The sequence below is a fragment of the Centruroides vittatus genome, unplaced genomic scaffold, assembly GCF_030686945.1.
Source record: "Centruroides vittatus isolate TY-2023 unplaced genomic scaffold, ASM3068694v2 contig_329, whole genome shotgun sequence".
NCBI classification, from domain to species: domain Eukaryota; kingdom Metazoa; phylum Arthropoda; class Arachnida; order Scorpiones; family Buthidae; genus Centruroides; species Centruroides vittatus.
Genome location: NW_027122113.1, coordinates 2,659,455 through 2,676,548, shown reverse-complemented (window position 1 = coordinate 2,676,548; position 17,094 = coordinate 2,659,455). Strand labels below are relative to the sequence as shown.

The window sequence follows — 17,094 nt, the reverse complement described above, 5'->3', positions numbered from 1 at the left end:
GATTCGATCACGGGTCCCCCAGAGCGATACGCTGCCACCTTGACCGCTCGGCCATCCGGCCGCACTGAATATACTACAATCGGTAAAGCGGGCTAAGAACGAAGCATTCTGGGATTTTTTAAAAACTCTTTTCGTCTTTCGAGAACTAAAGAGGATTTCTTAGTGCCTTTTTAGTTGATTATTGAACAGCCAGGTGATGAGGGAAGGGGTCATGTCATCCCTTAAAACTTTTGGGGTTTCTGGCTCGGATTCGATCCTGAGAGCGAGGGCTTAATTGCCCCGGCCATCAAACCGCCAAATGTTTAGTTTTTTTTATTAGTCACGCAAATTGTTGCTAACGTCATGTCGTCACAAACAGCATTCGACAATTTCTGTAATTTAATGGAGTTTAAGGCTAGCTAAAATATCGATTATAGGCGTGGCGTGTCGTGTCAATCTTTACTGTTATTGAGCAAAAACATTTTGTTTTCTAATTCACCAAACTTCGTAACACTGTAATTTTCCCGGTTATCAAACTTTCCCACATCAACTTGGTTAATTCTCATTTAATTTTCTATTGATTCCAATATTTGTATATATAATTTTACCCAATACCAATGCTGGATTCATCTTTCTATATTCGAGCCATGAAACGTGTTCACCAGTACATCCATTCACAACTGTTTTGTTGGATACTATCATTATGATTTTCTTCATTCCAGTTACTAATATTTATTAGAAATGTATTCTTAATTTCAATGCCCATTTCTGTGCTACTGGACATGTATGCATTCAGAATATGAAATAGAACAGTAAAAAGGCCTAAAAGTGGACAAGTCCACATTGGCTTACATTTTCTAGCAATAAGATTCATATATAACACTCAAACTATTTGTATTATGTTCAATTTAACTGACAAAAGCTATATACAAGTAAAAGTACTTTTATTAAATGTTTTCTTGTTATAGTATTATAATCTTTAATACACATTCTTATGAAACTTTATATTCTTACTTATGATGCCAAACATACTATACAAAAGAAATTGTCTGTTGACGTTATGCAATGATTCTCAAAGTGGGGGTCGTTGAAAAATTGATGCCAGATCAATTTTTTTCAATTTTATAAATTTACTATGGATTCATGTTTAGAAATAAAAAATATATAAAATAATTTTTACTTAAATAAATTGCACATATAAATATTTTAATACAAGCCTAATATTCATAAATTTGTGCGCTATTGGGGAATCCCCCGAGTTCCACTCTCAACCTAAACTATCGCAGAACAACATTGTCATTTGAAACAGTGTTCGCTAGCAGTGTTGCATCTGTAGGCAAGTCTAGTTAGAAATACAGTAGAGCGTCGGTTATCCGAAAACCGATCAACAAAGCTTTTCAGCCGGCAAATTTAAATTTCCGCTAGTGCTGTGGTGCTGCAATATTTGGCTATGTCTTAGGCTACTCCAATATTATTTTAGTTGGTATGTGTTTTTAGCTGGGAGCATTGGAGTGTTCATGTGAGGGTACTTAACCCCCTCCCTCAGAGATGTTTTCCTACACATACTCATTCCTCGGGGCTCCTTTGAAATTTTTAAGTGCAAAAGGGGAGTCGTGGACCAAAAAGTTGGAGAAATACTGATGTTATGTATAGTATATTTATCACCATAAATGAGAATATAAAGTTTTATAATTAAGGAAATTGCAAAACAATGTTTCTCACTCCTCAAATCAAGAGTCAAATGGCTCAATCGGCATAACCAGTTATTCTAATTCTTCAAATAAATTTAATGCCAAAAAACAGTACAATTTCTTATGCATACACACAGTCTTCTCTTTCTCACAGATATAAGATTTTTGAGATTTACTTGTATTCATCTTATTTTGAATTTGTTTCCCATATCTCCCATTTTCAAATTTTATAGGAAAATGAATATACTTTCTTGAAATGCAGGTACTTGGGTCCAGCCATCAGTATCTGTATCTGTATCTGTTATATCATGTTAATGTATTGTTACAAAAGTAAACAATGTTGGTCACAACATACCATCATTCAAAACAATTTCAATTGATGACATGTTCAGATATATATCCAAGGGGAAATGTGAGGTAATCTGATATGACAGAGAATTAAAATTTCAATTTTTTTGTGTAAAAACAATTAGTTTTACAAATATAATCACAGTTTTTGATTAGGAGAATACATATATTAAATTACTCAGTTTTACTTTCCGACTAAAAGACATTTACATAAACAATTTAAGTTACACTATATACAAAACAACAAATCATCACGAAGTCCAAGGTAATGTCATTGGCTGAGGATTTTGAAGGTAAGACATTACAACAGCAGATATTGATAACCTGTAAAGAAGAAAATATCATTTCATTAAAAAAAAGGAATTTTTAATAATATATTAATGTATCTGAAGTACAGTATATTTAATATAGTTATATGTAATCTAATGTGAAACATTTGAAATCAATTCTTAGAACTAAGAATGAAATTCAAAATTTTAAATGGGATAAAATAAAAACTTACATGAAACTACTTAAAATTTGTTTTGTATCATCATTTACTCGAGAATTTGCAAAACTAATACTGGAACAATAGAGAGCAATCCATGCACACCATTTCAACTGTAAAATAAAATACTTTTTGAGTAAGTACTATTTTCACCTGAGAAAAAACAAAATTTAAGTAAGTTATAACATAATAAAATCATATTTCTACATACGGAATTGTTCTTTATTAATTAAAATTTTCAACCTACTACCATAGTCCATCTTCAGGTTTTGAACTAAATTTAAGAAAACTCTGGAACATTTTCTTAAATTTAGTTCGAAACCTGAAGATATCCTATGGTGGTAAGTTGAAAATTTTAATTAATAAAGAATTTTCTCTCATCAAACCTCAGATTTAATGTAATAAGATTATAAAAAAAATTACATTGTATCCAAAATTATATAAGGTACACCCAAAAAGTTTATATGGAATTTTTTAAATTCTAAAAAAACAAATATGCTTTATTGTGCCATCACAGATGCACTATGAATATAATTTTACAATAACAAAGTTCAAACATCCAAATGTTAAATTTATCAAAGAATTGTCAAAAATACTAAATAATAATGTCCATATAATTTATGGAATTTGTAACAAACATTAAAGTTTGATAGTTATGCTAACTTCATTGACCAACTGACTTTATATTCAGTCTGATAACATCAAATACACAATGCTCCACTGAAGTAATCAGTTTTTGTAGAATATTTCACTTACACTATTCCAGATTGTCACAATTTCTGATTTCAGATCATCTGCACATACCTACCTAGACACCATTCTCCAGATTCTCAATTAGGTTTAAGTCAGGACTTCTTGCAGGCTATTTCATAATTTCAACATGTTTTCTTTAAACCATGTCAGAGTTAAGTTTTTTTTAGTCTTCTGACTGCTTGCCATTGATTATTATTATTGGAGTTTTAGCATATCCAAAAGCTGCCCAAATCATGACATTTCTACTCCTTGCTGTCTATTGTAAGAAATCTTTTCTTAAGTCATGTCAATAACTAGCCCAACCATCAAGTACTGTACATCTAAATTCTATTTCTTTTCATAAATGAAAAAGACTTTTTTCCATTCTTTCCATCTATGATATGTGTTCACTTGCTCAATTCATACTTGCATAATGTGTTCTTGCTTTAGAGGTGACTGTTTAGCCATTTTAATATAGACTGGATGTGCAGTTGCCTTCAACCCACCATGTATAGTGTTTTTATACACTATCTTCAAAATCATTTGCTGATTTCCTTCTAGAATTGTTGTTAGGGGTCACTAGTTGCAATGTCATATACCTTTTTTTCTCCAGCCTTCATTTTTCAAAGTTTTATAACCTCTTCCTCACTGAATTCAATTACTTTGGCTATAATTGTAATCAAGTAAATTTATTTATATAATACTGGCTTCAGATAGACTAAAATGTTCTGTCAGAAGATTCTAAAATGATCTTAAATGTTAAGAACAGTTTTATATTTATTTTTTTTTTAAATTACAATAAAATTCAATATACATTTTGGACACTACTTTTAAAAAATATTTATTATACAAAATACTTAAATAAATTACTTATAACTTTCAAAAAGCGCTGTTAACAGTTAAAACAGTTAAACCAGGGATTGTCCAGATTAATATTTTTGAAATAATTTCATTCCACAAACAAAGGTACATTCAAAAAGACGTACCTTTGTGTAAGGCAAAAATACAAATTTTTACAAATAAGAAATGGAATCAGTTGTTTTTGTAGACAATTACTGATATATATTACTGATAATCACAAAATTCCATGATATTTAGAGACCATTAACATCTGCTTTTATGATAAACACTTGGCTTATACAAGGTTCTAAAATTTATCTAAAAAATTCAAAGTTCAACACCTATTTCAAAAGAACCATTCTGTATAACTGAAACATTTACCGTTGCACTCTTAAATTTAAGTTATTTGCATATAATCTGTTCTAAAGAAAATGACAAAATACATTTTGGAACAACAGATAGTCATTAAACTAATGCTTATGAAGTACAAGAAATCTAATGCCATTCAATTTAATCATTCATTTTGAATAGGAAAGAGCCAGTAAAAAGCAGACACTAGAAGCAATTTTCACAACAAAATCAACAGTGTATTCCAGTATTCAAGATGCTGATCTCAATCCCATTGAATTTTGAATTAATTTTTTGATTTTTGTGAATATTGGAATAAGTTAATTTTTTGCAAATAAAACAATCTGTTTCTTCTATATTGCAAAAATAACCAGATTTCTTATTATTCTATTTAAGCAATGAATTTACATAACCAATCAATGAATTTACATAACCAATCACTTATATATAAATTGACAAAACATTGTATTAAGTCAACTAAAAATAGTTTAAACTAAAATAAAAATAAAAATTTAATGTCTCACACCCATCAGTGTCCAAGATTAATAGAATTCAATCTCACCACGGTTCAAGAGTGATTTTAAATATAGCACAGCATTTTTTCCACTGCAGCATGAAGCTGAGAAGAATTTTAATTTAGCTATGCAATAATTACTAAATTATACATAATTTTAGAATAAAAAGAAAATTTAATTTCTTGGTTTTTTTTAAACTTTCAACAAATATTGTTAACTGCAAAATAAAGAAATTTCAGTAAGAGGTTTTCAACATTTTAATTATTATATTATTTGTTTATATTTTTGCTCTCATAACCTTAGAATTAGGGTGTATATAAACTAAAGTATTATACATATTAAGAATAGTGGCACACAAAATATATACAGCCAGTTATATTACAATAATGTGAAGGAATACTATTGGCTGATGTAGTATGTGCATGCAAATAATGGAGCCTTGCTGTTTTGATTAGAATGTTAGTCATCATATTCGTTGTATGTAAAGTTCAATTATCTGTTTTTCATGAGCATTAGATTATCTATGCTTTTCAAATTTACAATTCATAAATAACTGTTTCAGTAGATCAGGGGGTCACCAAACTACGGCCCGCGAGGTCAGTTCATCCGGCCTGCCACCGCACTGTGCCACAAATAAGCTAAAATATAATTATTTATATGGAAATATCATATTGTTGATAAACTTACTATGTAGAAAAAATTAAAAATATCAAAACTGGTCAAATCTGATTTTTGCATTTGACAGCAATAGAATTTTTAGGAAAATCAGCGAAATGAAAAATTCAGCGATTTTGGATATCAAAGTGCTTTTTGTGTAAGTACCTGCAATGAAGTTTCTAAGAAAAGTGATTACAAGCTTGCTGCAGTGATCGTATTACTGTATTGGTAAATAAATATGCTGATTTTCCTTATTTTTTGTGTATTCAGTATACTGTAGTGAACAAAATGGTTATGCAGCCTGCGCTCACCATTCACTCTGTTCTCTAGTCCGCTATGAAAAAAGTTTGGTGACTACTGCAGTAGGTCAATCAACTATCTGCAACCTTGTAGAGCAGCAAAAATGATTATTAAATATTAATGATTTCAGTCATATTTGCTATAAAAAAAAAGAAGGAGAGAAAAAATTAATTTTTCAAAAAGCAAACCTGATAAAGAAATATGACTGAAAATGTTAATGTTTAGTAAACATTTTTGCTGCTATAGGTTCAGGTAGTTGATTGAATGTTCAGATTGCATATACAGTGCAGTTTTCCCATCTAAGTTCCAATGCTTGCATAAATGCACACTGATTTCTATGGAGTTGCACAAGTACTTTAACTTGCATAGCTATGTGAAAAATTAGTCATAGTGTATAAAAGTCTTAAATTAATTTTATATTATTTACACACAAATGTTTGATTTTGTATTATATTTTCCTGTTTAAATAATTGTGGATAACTTGCTTGATGTGGATAACTTGCCAGATGGTAACTTTGCTTTAGGCTGATCTGGAACAGATTACCGCTAAATATATACATTTCAATGCATGCCAGAACAAACAAATGCTATAATTAATGGTGAGGTTCCTAAAATCGAGTCAAAATTATGATTAATTATAAAAATTCCTAAGATGGGAAATTTCAAGTGTCAAATCAGATCAAGAGATCGTGTTGGTGATGTAAACTAGACAGGAGAGAAAAGTACATATTTATTTCAAAATAAACATGATGCAATGATGAACAATGCAAGGGAATGTCCACAGAGAGAGGGAGGGAGCTTTGTCAAGATGCTCCTATACAAGTGCCGGAGTTTAAACAATTGAGAAAAAGGGGGTTAATGACCAGAAGGACATCTGTTAGGTCATGTAAGCCCTAAAATGTTAGGGTAAACAACCATGGGAACATCTGGTAAATTGTTTAAGTTCTAAAATGCATAAAAAAAGATAATAACAGAGTAAAATACGAGCACAGGCATCAACACCTCTCGGTCCACGTCAACAGGAGGTGCCAGGAAAAAACTCCCCAGTGCGGATCTTTCCCGCAACCTGAATTGGTCTTGGTTTTCACGTTTTCACCTGGAGACAGAAGAATGACCAACCAGGGAGAGGGAAAAGACACAGGACCAATCAATAAGATAAAATTCGAGGGAAAATCATATAAAACCCCCAAATCTCAAGGTCAGAGGGCAGTTCTCCAGACACGTGTTCATCAGTCCATCCTCCTATGTGAATCACTGGAGTCTTCCCCACCTGTTCAATGGACCTACAATTGCAAGTGCCCCAGGGCTACTTTAAGCATCGCATCCTTACTCCACATTCATCCAAAACTTCCCTAGCACCTGTCGATCTAGATTGCACTGTTATTTTGATATTATATAAGGCTTAGTTGCTTTTGTGTTAAAACGATTTTTGTAAGACACTTGTCATCTTTGTTTCCACTGCCACTACCCACATACAACCAGTCCGTAGGCTTTTCCTGACATGCAATTAACTGATTGTCCCTAAACATCTGCTTCTTACACAATGAGGTTAAAATTATGTTCATTCTATTTAATAGCATACTTCACTGTGTTAGTGAACTCAGAAAAAAACACTTTTGCAAATTCTAATGTTATATGTTTCACATTGGACATTAATAATTCTAAAAAATCTCTTTTTACAATAACTGAAGCATGTCTTCAATACAGAAAATATTACAAATCAAAACAAAAATAGGACAAGTATTTCTACCCTTTTTCAGAGGTTCATAGCATTTCTTTGTATGTGGGAAGCAGAATTTTCACTAAAGTTTAAGCATAAAATAAATAATCTCAACAATATACAGCACCAATGATCATTTTTTATGCCTGGAGAAGTCCTTTTAATTCAGAACAAAAATACTTACTAAAATTCAAGATTAACCAATACTGTTATTGTACTTTTATTTTACATTCTGGCTGTTATTTTTTCAAATATTAATTTTATCCTTAAATTTGTGTTATATCTCATAAATAAGAAAATGGAATAATTTATAATAATAATAAATCCAGTAATAGGAAATGCCCATAAACCTCATAGCCTAGTAGAAGGGAGGTAAGTAGGGCCTGGACCACCATAAAAGAGGGAAGTAGGTCTGGTCTAGTCATGTAACCTAGTCTCTTCTTAAAAAATCATTCAGAGTTGCAATATAGTCTATTATCTGTTTAAAGTGTTATATACAGACATCACACACACAGATCATAGTATTAAGGTTACTGTTAACAGAAGAGAGAATAAATCAGCAATTATCAATCAAGAATCAGTGATGCAACAGCAGCATGACTATGTAATTGCACAATTATATTTTATTTAACTATTATAAAAATTTAATATGGAACAGATAATACAATTACAAAATAAAACATATTCTATGGTTTTTTATATAGTGTGGCATGATAACAGTATAATGTAAATTCTAATAGTTAAAAGAATTGGCAACATTTAAATGGGAAAAACCATTAGCAATGAATTTAACCGTTACAATTGTATTTGCAACTGATTTATATGTTTTTATGTTTGTTCAAGAGAGTTGCATAAAAGATCTTTCTATTCTCTCACATAATATTCAAATTTAAAAATAAAAGAAATAGAAGTATTTAGGAGTCCTGCTTCTGTAAACAATGTGATTTTAGATGTCACAGTCACTTGTTTGGCCAGTGTTTCCAGGATGAGAGAGAATCAAAATTTGAAAAATAATATTGGTCTACACCAAGAGATCACTAAACTTTTTTGACTGTTCCTCGAAGACACTTTACTAATTAATGCCCCCCTTTTTGCTAATACAGTTAATAATAATAATAATAATAATAAATATAGTGAGCCAATATTAATTCATACACCATTTTCATAGAAAACATCTACTTAGTGTGCAAATTAACATCGTAAACCATCACATACAAATCCACAAATAATAATTTTTAGTAAGCCATTTTCAATTGACTCCCAAAAATGTCGTATCAAACCCTAGAGATCCATAGGCCGAGTGCTTTGGGACATTCCCAAATGATTACAGTGAAAGTTGAGTTTAATTTATCATTGTACAAGTTTTCTTATTCAATCGAAAATGTATTCTAATTTCTTAATCTTTTATTACCTGAAACCTGATCTCCAAATTCTAAATGCTGAAAACTTAAAAAAAAAATTTTTTACACCAAACTAACCCAGAAATCTTTTGTACAATTTAACCAAAATAAAATTGAAGTTAATTCTTTTAATTTTTTTGTAACAATTTAAAGATTTTAAGTTTTACGATTTCCTCCAAATGAGAGTTTACGGAGCTACTAAAAAAAAAAAAAAAATGGCGACGAATACACGTGGATAACTGAAATTAACAAGTATCAGTTTCATATAATACATTGACTCAAAAGCAAATTGATATATATACACGTAAACTTTGCTTTTCATATATATGTTTTATTATTTCTGCTTTCAATTAAACGTTAAATTTGTCCACGTAACCCATTTATTTGATACTATTCTAGGCTTTATCTGCCTTAATTTTACCTTCATCATCAATCCAAACATACTGAAGATCATACTAAGAACATTCATATAATCGGGGGTTGGATCATCTCCAGGAGATCCAGGAGTTCCTACGGCAGGGGCCTTATACCTAAATAATTACATTAAACAATTAACACGCAAACAATTAATTATTCAACTATATATATATATATATTTAAGTTTTAAATCTAATCTTTTACCTTTGAATTTTGTCTGGTCTACGTATATCAGAGATGTTGTTACTGGTTGAAGACATTATTAAATTATATAAATAAGATTTAAGTCATTAACCTAAGCTTCCCTTCTCCTCAACCACACAAAGACTTCACCCGCAACAAAATGGCGAAAAATTCTACCTTCTGCAATCCCGGAATTAGAGCGTAACACGTGATATACATACATCAATTTCTTTTATATCCGGAATCTTAAAATAATTATCCGTTTATATCGATATAAATTAATATCTGTTAATTTTTGATATGTTTTTTAAAAGAATGTAATCACGTGATGTGAAATTTATATTTTAAAATTATAAATGAAATATTATTGCGTATTTATTATATTTTATTTATTCTCTATCTTTAAAATTGATGTATTAATTATTAAATAATATGTCTATTTTTAAGAAAAACAAATAATATTTTGCTTCTGGCAACATCGACATTAAAAAGGAGCTAAATTTGAAATTAGTTGATGTATTGTACTTTTTCACGTGGTTTTCATATCTTAGAATAAATAAGATTAATATAATAATTATATTATTTTTCTGTTAATGATAGTGCTTTTGTATTGAAATTTAAATAAATTAAGTAATAAGGTGTAGTATTTTAAAACATGGCTCAATTTAAAGCCAGAATGACGAAAGAGATGCAAATGATATTAAAGCAAACTTCCCCAGGTATTGCTTGTTGGAATGTTGATGGTTCTATAAGTCATTTACGAGCAAGTAAGTATAGGAAGAATTAATTTTTTGGCATAAAAAATCTACTATAATAGACACTCAAATAAACATAGGGTTATACTATTTGTTCGTAAGGTTCATGTTACCTATGGTTCCAAAATGACGGCTCGTCTCTGATTCCAGCAAACGGAAGAAAGGAAACATGGGGACGCACGTTCTAACCTATTCTAATAAATTACCTAATTATTACCAACAAAATTATTAGAATAGGTTAGGTCAGGCTAGAACTTGCTGTGTCAGAAAAAATTCACATGAATGCAATGCATCAGGATGATAAAATAAGAATTGCAGATTGCAAATGCATAGAACAGTACTTTACCTTTATTGAAAGAAATAATTGCTTATAATACAAAACAAATGATTCAGTAAAAAATGCAAAACAAATGCACACAAAACCTTTTAAATAACCAAACCTGAGAACAGCAAAAGTGATTACACGATCATCAATTATAATGGTTTTTTTAATAGCATATATAAGGAGATTGCAAGAATCATGGACATGAATATAATTTTATAGAAGAAACACTACTGTATACAACCTTCTTAGAAATGATAAGGATGAAGTAAATTCATTGAAAATGTTGGGTGAATAAAGTGTCTATCGTAGACCACAGAGCTATTTGAAGTTTGGAATATGTTGGGTTGAATACATGTTCCTGAGGACCAGAATCACAGAACATGAATATATAGTTAAGATTCTAGCCTTCATGGCTTCAGTAGCATATGCCTTACATGAATTGATCATGGTACTTTATATTGGAGTGAACCAAAAATTGTCAGGCTCATAAGAAGCAGACATAGTCTGAAATGGATTGAGGAACTAGAAATATGTCAACATTTAAGGGGTAGTCTATAAATTTCAAAGACCACTACAATGTCTTTAAGGTTTGGAGACCATGGTTTGAGATCTCCGTTATATAAACATCAGTTTGTAACATGTGTTTTGATGCCTGGGATTAAGGATTGTTGCTACATATATAGATGTAATCACATTGTCATATGAAAAAGTATAATTTTTTTCTGTGCTAAACTTTTGTAACATTTGATAATTTTTAATCAAAGCAAAGATCCTGGATTCAAATTTTCAGTATTTGTATGTTCAATGCTTTTTTTGTCATAGAATGCAAGGGAACGGTGTTTCACTACCTTTTTTCGATATATTTTAAGAGTTTTAAGAGAATTTTTGAAAATTTGATGTTTGGTCTGTGTTGAATCGCTCTGTTGAGCATAGAAGATCGGCAACAAAATTATTAAGATGGTCCTGCTCCTGCTTGTGTGCCAAATCTTGTGTACGATGCAAGCATACTGCGAACTTAGTTTGTGGTGACTGTGACGTACTGCTCGACTCGTGTTTGGTCATGTCATGATTTGGCGGCAATGCAGGAATCGCAGTGCTAATTGCAACCGGTGACTGTCATTTCGACTGTTTTATATTTCATTGTACAACTGATCTTGACTGTTTTCTATTTCGTTGCACAACTGATTTCGATTGTTTTATATTTTATTGCACAACTGATTTCGACTTCTATATTTCATTGCATAACTGAATTGTGAGGATGAATAAATGTACAGTGAATAAATTTGAAAATTTGCAAAAGGTAAATAATTTCTTTATGGTCAAAAATCATTGGAGAAAGGAAAATATTTTTAAAAATTTTTAGCGTAAACCTGTGACCCCGTATTTAAAAATGAAAAAAATTACTAATTACTTTTCAACCACCGGTCCGGCTAATAAAAAGGCCAGAATATCAACAGACAGACAAAACTCACAGAACACAGGAAATAACGACGCCTGTTAATATTTCTGAATATAATGTTGAGAAGTAATGCCAAACTACAAATGACTGGCCGGACTGCTGGACATATGAACAAAAAAATGATTTTTGCTTGAAAAATGAATGGCTCTGTGTTTGCAAAATGAAATTTGGCTGTATACCTTGTAGAAAAGTTGGAACTCTTTGAGTATTTGATTCCTGACTTCAATGTCTTCACTCTTATGGGATGACAGAAGATTATTTTAAAAAATATTTAGTTTCTTTGGCGTGCAATGGCGCAGCTGTGATGTTAGGTTGTAAAAGTGAAGTGAAAAAATTGCTATCAGAACATTTTCCTTCTATTATAGTTTGGCATTGCACTAATTACAGACTAGAATTATCAGTAAATGATGCTGTCATGGAAACTTCAGGAATAAATAGATTCAAATCATTTATTGATAAACTTTACGTCATATACCATGCTTCGGCAAAGAATAGTAGAGAGTTGCATTCATGTGCAGAATTACTGGGGAATGAGCTGCTGAAAATTGGAAGAGTTTTGAGTACCCGATGGGTTTCATCTAATTTGTGGACAGTTTTGGCTGTATGGAATAATTTTCAATCCCTCGTGTTTCATTTTGAAGAAGCATAAATGATCCTACTAGAGACAAAAATGATAAGTGCACATACAATGGCTTGAAAAGAAAAATCACGTCCACAGAATTTTTACTGGATATAGGATTGATGTGTGACGCTCTCCAAAAATTGTCAGAACTAAGCTTGGAACTACAGGACCACAACATGGACCTATATAAGGCAAATAAAATAAAAATGCTAGTACAAGTTTTCGAAGAAAGAAAACAAAACTTTGGGCCCTATTATAGATGCGCTGTTGATGCTGTACATGATCTTTCGTGGAGTCTTACTTCACGAAAAAGAATCAAGAAAGGATCCTGCCATTGACCCAAGTAAATTTTATACAGAATTGAAAGAGTCAATCGAAAGAAGATTGCTTGATAGCAAAGACGATGAGTTGGCAAATTGGTCTTGTGTACTTGATCAAAAACATTGGCCTAAAGATATTAATACTCAACTGACATTCGGAGAAGAAGAAATTAGAAACTTGTCAATCAGATTGCAACTAAATGAAAGGGAAACGATTCATAGATTCCGTGAATACATTCTCAAAAAGACATCCAGAAAAACTACTGCATTTGATAAATACTTTGTATACCATTCCAATATCTTCAAGTGAATGTGAATGCAGGTTTTTGCAGATGAACCTAATTGCCACCCCAACAAGAGTTTCATTAAAGACTAAGACAATTTCAGCACTTTTATTCATCAAACTTGTCGGACCACCTCTGAGACGTTTTGATCCTTCAAAATACGTTGATCTCTGGTTACTCAGAATATGTCATTCGGCCACAGATACTAACAGTAAAAAAAAGAAGCCGAGAAGATTTGTTAGATGAAAACTGGACAAAACTTTGGAATATATTATAAACATTTGTTTTAAATACGATTAATAAAAGTAATGTAATATATTTGTAATATATTTTTAGTAATGATATGAGCATTCCACCACCTTTTTTCCCCCCAAAAAAAGCACTGTGTATATTTGATTATATTTTAAAAGCGTTTGATTTTGTTGAATAGTCTAATTATTGAAAATGGTTGAAAGTATTAGCTTGCTTTTATTAAAGGACAGTTTGCTAATTTAAAAGCCTTTGCATGCATTTTTATTGTGATTTAAAGTAGAACAAATAACTGGATACTTTTATAAACAGAACACACTTAAAATCAAAAAAAAATCCATCAAAAGGATAATAATGAATAAAACTAACATTTTCAACTACTTTTAGCAGTTATCTTCAGTTTAGAACAGAATTTTAAAAGAATAGGAATTCAAACAGCTTCTAAACAGTTGGAACACTCATTTGATTAGATTAGCCAGTACTCATGATTGTGCCATTTTACAAATCACAAAAATTATATTTTAAGCAAGTTCAAAAAAAACAATCTCCATGCTTGTGATAAGGTGTGTTATCCTTAATCTATGGCTATATTTTTTTTCTGTTATGTTTATATATTTCTGGTTTCTCCAAACTTTTAAGATGGGTGGCTTTTTTTTCCACCTGTTTTTAGCTGTGTGGTTATTTATGAATATAAAAGTAGAAATCTTTTATAATCAAACTTATAAAATTTAATTTGTAACTCAGACTAAATTTATAAAACTAATTTTAATCAATTGCAAATTTATTTTAGTGGCTTTATTATATTTAAATGTTTATATTACAATATTTAGGAAAGTTAATATATATAGAATTTCATTTATAATTTTAGCAATAAATGGAGCTCAAGGTACTCCTTACGAAAATGGAATTTTTAAATTAGAAATAATTATTCCAGAAAAGTAAGTACATTAAATGTTTTCATTTTTTAAATATTACTAGCTCCAAATGTTTTTTGTAGAATCTTCTAAACAATTTTCTAGTAGTTTATTATCTTTATAACTAATGTTTTCAATCTTTAAGCTGGATCATCTTCAGGTTGAACATAAATGTTGTGTTTTTAAAACTGTTCTGCGTCTCCAGGTTGAATTCTTTGTGTGACATCATTGTTATAAAGCAGGGCACGAGATATTAAACCCATTTTAAACTGATATTTCTTCAAATTTTTAATTTTGATATTATAAAAGTGTCCTGATGCTTCTCCCTTGTTTTTCAGCTTTATATATTTTCAGCGATTTCAAAGCCCTAATGCTTTCTGATTGTTTGGCTCTCCTAATGATGTAGTGTTCTGTAGATTGGTCACGATGATGTTGTCTGAGGTATAAATAGCTAAGACAGTGGTGAGCTTGTTATGACTGATATTGTAATTGTTTAGCCAATTTCTTGTAGAGAGCATATGGTGGAGCCTATGTACTTCAATTCCCATTGGTTTCTATGGTCCATCACTAGAATACAAGAGTTGATTGGCCTCATTATTTCTGTCATTCCTTTACTAATCTTCTCTGTTACCCCTTCTGTTGTTATTTTTGTAACCAATGTTTGGATAAGGTCTTTTTTTGTAACCGTGTTTGGCACAAAACACTCCAGGCAATGTAGTTCATTTCACGTGTTCTTATGGTAAGTGCAGTGCATAAATGCCCTCTTTGTTAGAGATTGAAATGCTGCCACTTTACACAGAAATCTGAACACAGAAGGATGCTAGTATAAACACTAGCAGATGGTCTAGCTCAGGCCTTGGCAACCTATGACCTTCAGGTCACTAAGTGACCCATTTCATAATTTAAAGTGACCCACTTGAGTTCTGAAAATAAAGTATAATACAGTACGTATAAATAAATTATAAAACATAAATATGAAACAAACACTTGAAGAATACATAAAAAATTAAAAACTGAAAATAAATAATTAACAATAACATTTTTGTTTGATTACAAAGTTGCAGTGACAAACATGCATTTTTATTTTAAAAAAATAAAAATTATAACATAATTTCAAGGAGAAATTGATAAGTTTGGCAACGCCAATCCATAATTCCTTGACAGACATGTGGTAACACTGGTGTCCTTTCAGTTGTAGCACTTGTTCAGTAATGCAAGACTAGTGATGTAATTGTAGGTACATAGTGAAATAATTATCATTATTTAAAATAAATTATTACCATGGACAAACAAAAAGCAAAATAGAGATTATTTCAAGATATGTGGAAAGAAAAGTATAGATGTATTGAAAATGGTGACAAATTGATATGTACGAGTACTTTATGGACAGATGTAATTACCACCAGAACTTCCAATATTGAGTGACACTTTTTCAAAACATAAAAATGTGAGTGAAATGCTAAATGAAGAAAAATTTGAATACATTGCTAAATGTGTATTAAATTTTGGAAAATAAAATAAACTGTTAAAGCATTTTGTTTTTCTGCCACAATCATTCTACAACTGCCAGCTTTGTTGCAGCTCGTTGCATTGGTACCAACAGAAAACCGTTTACAGGTGGCGAATTTTTGGAAAAACATTCATAAGTTGTTCCGAACACTTATTTAATGACTTTACAAATAAAAAAACAAATCATTGAGACAATTAAAGAAACACCATTGTCAGCTAGAACAGTTCAGCATTGCATTGAAGATATGGCCGAAAATATTGGTGAACAGACGAAAAATGATTTTTTATCTAGTGACGTAATTATCATTGCACTCGATGAAAGTACTGATATAAATGGTACAGGTAGGCTTGCAATTGTTATTAGATATGCATCAATAAATAGTTCAAAAGTCAATGTAGAACTTTGCGGTCTTGCTTCTATGAATGGCATGACCAAAGACACTGACATTTATTGTCAAGTACAAGTTTATTAATTTCAAAAATGAGCAAGTATTGGATTTAAAAAGTAAATTGTTTTCCTTAACAACTGATGGTGCTCCAGTTATGAGAGGAAAAATTATTGGATTTGTGAAACTAATGGATAATGAACTTGGCCACTCACTTTTATCTTTTCATTGTATCATACATAAAGAAAATTTATTTGCAAAGGCATCTATGCAACAAGTTAAAGATGTAATGGAAAAGGTTGTTAGGATTGAAACATGATAGTAGGTAGCATGATCAGCATTAGTACACAAGCACTTCAATGCTTTTTACAGAAATTGAATTGAAATATGGAGATTTGCTGTTCATTCAGTTATATTTGTTTTTATAATAATTGGAATTATAATTTTAATTTTTATGATTAAAGTTTAAAGCATATTGTAATTATTTTCTCAATAAAACTTATCTTATTATTCACCAAAAAAAAAACTGTTTTAAAATGAAAATACCACCACTGACCCAAAACATCATCTTAATACACACATATTGGTTGATTTTGACCGACCCCTGGTCTAGCTTATAATAAATGTTTGTATAAATGTTGCTCTCTTTAATGA

General features: G+C 30.7%; 2 protein-coding genes across 3 annotated transcripts in view; one reads left to right on the top strand and one right to left on the bottom strand.

The window, feature by feature from the left end:
* Positions 1-2,187: 2,187 nt before the first annotated feature.
* Positions 2,188-9,818, bottom strand: LOC136973846 (PAT complex subunit Asterix). Its single transcript, XM_067268630.1, has 4 exons — positions 9,639-9,818; positions 9,439-9,547; positions 2,521-2,618; positions 2,188-2,342 (listed from the first exon to the last, which is right to left on the bottom strand). Exons 1-4 carry the CDS (start codon positions 9,692-9,694, stop codon positions 2,270-2,272), a joined length of 336 nt encoding a protein of 111 aa, XP_067124731.1. The 5' UTR covers positions 9,695-9,818; the 3' UTR covers positions 2,188-2,269.
* Positions 9,819-10,245: 427 nt separating this feature from the next.
* The window catches only part of LOC136973776 (ubiquitin-conjugating enzyme E2 T-like), a 290,402-nt gene continuing 283,553 nt past the window's right edge, over positions 10,246-17,094 (top strand). For both annotated transcript variants that reach the window (XM_067268534.1, XM_067268533.1), the window contains exons 1-2: positions 10,246-10,384; positions 14,500-14,569. In XM_067268534.1, the coding sequence (XP_067124635.1) occupies positions 10,273-10,384; positions 14,500-14,569 (182 nt within the window). In that variant the 5' untranslated portion in view covers positions 10,246-10,272. The remainder of the gene's footprint in view (positions 10,385-14,499; positions 14,570-17,094) is intronic.

What these genes read in the sequence shown, in the direction of transcription:
- LOC136973846 (XM_067268630.1), bottom strand. Translation starts at nt 9,694, where the DNA reads ATGTCTTCAACCAGTAACAACATCTCTGATATACGTAGACCAGACAAA. An exon ending in AGACCAGACAAAATTCAAAG is followed by an intron (nt 9,548 to 9,638) that starts GTAAAAGATTAG and finishes GTAATTATTTAG; the next exon opens with GTATAAGGCCCCTGCCGTAG. An exon ending in CAAATTTTAAGTAGTTTCAT is followed by an intron (nt 2,343 to 2,520) that starts GTAAGTTTTTAT and finishes TCTTCTTTACAG; the next exon opens with GTTATCAATATCTGCTGTTG.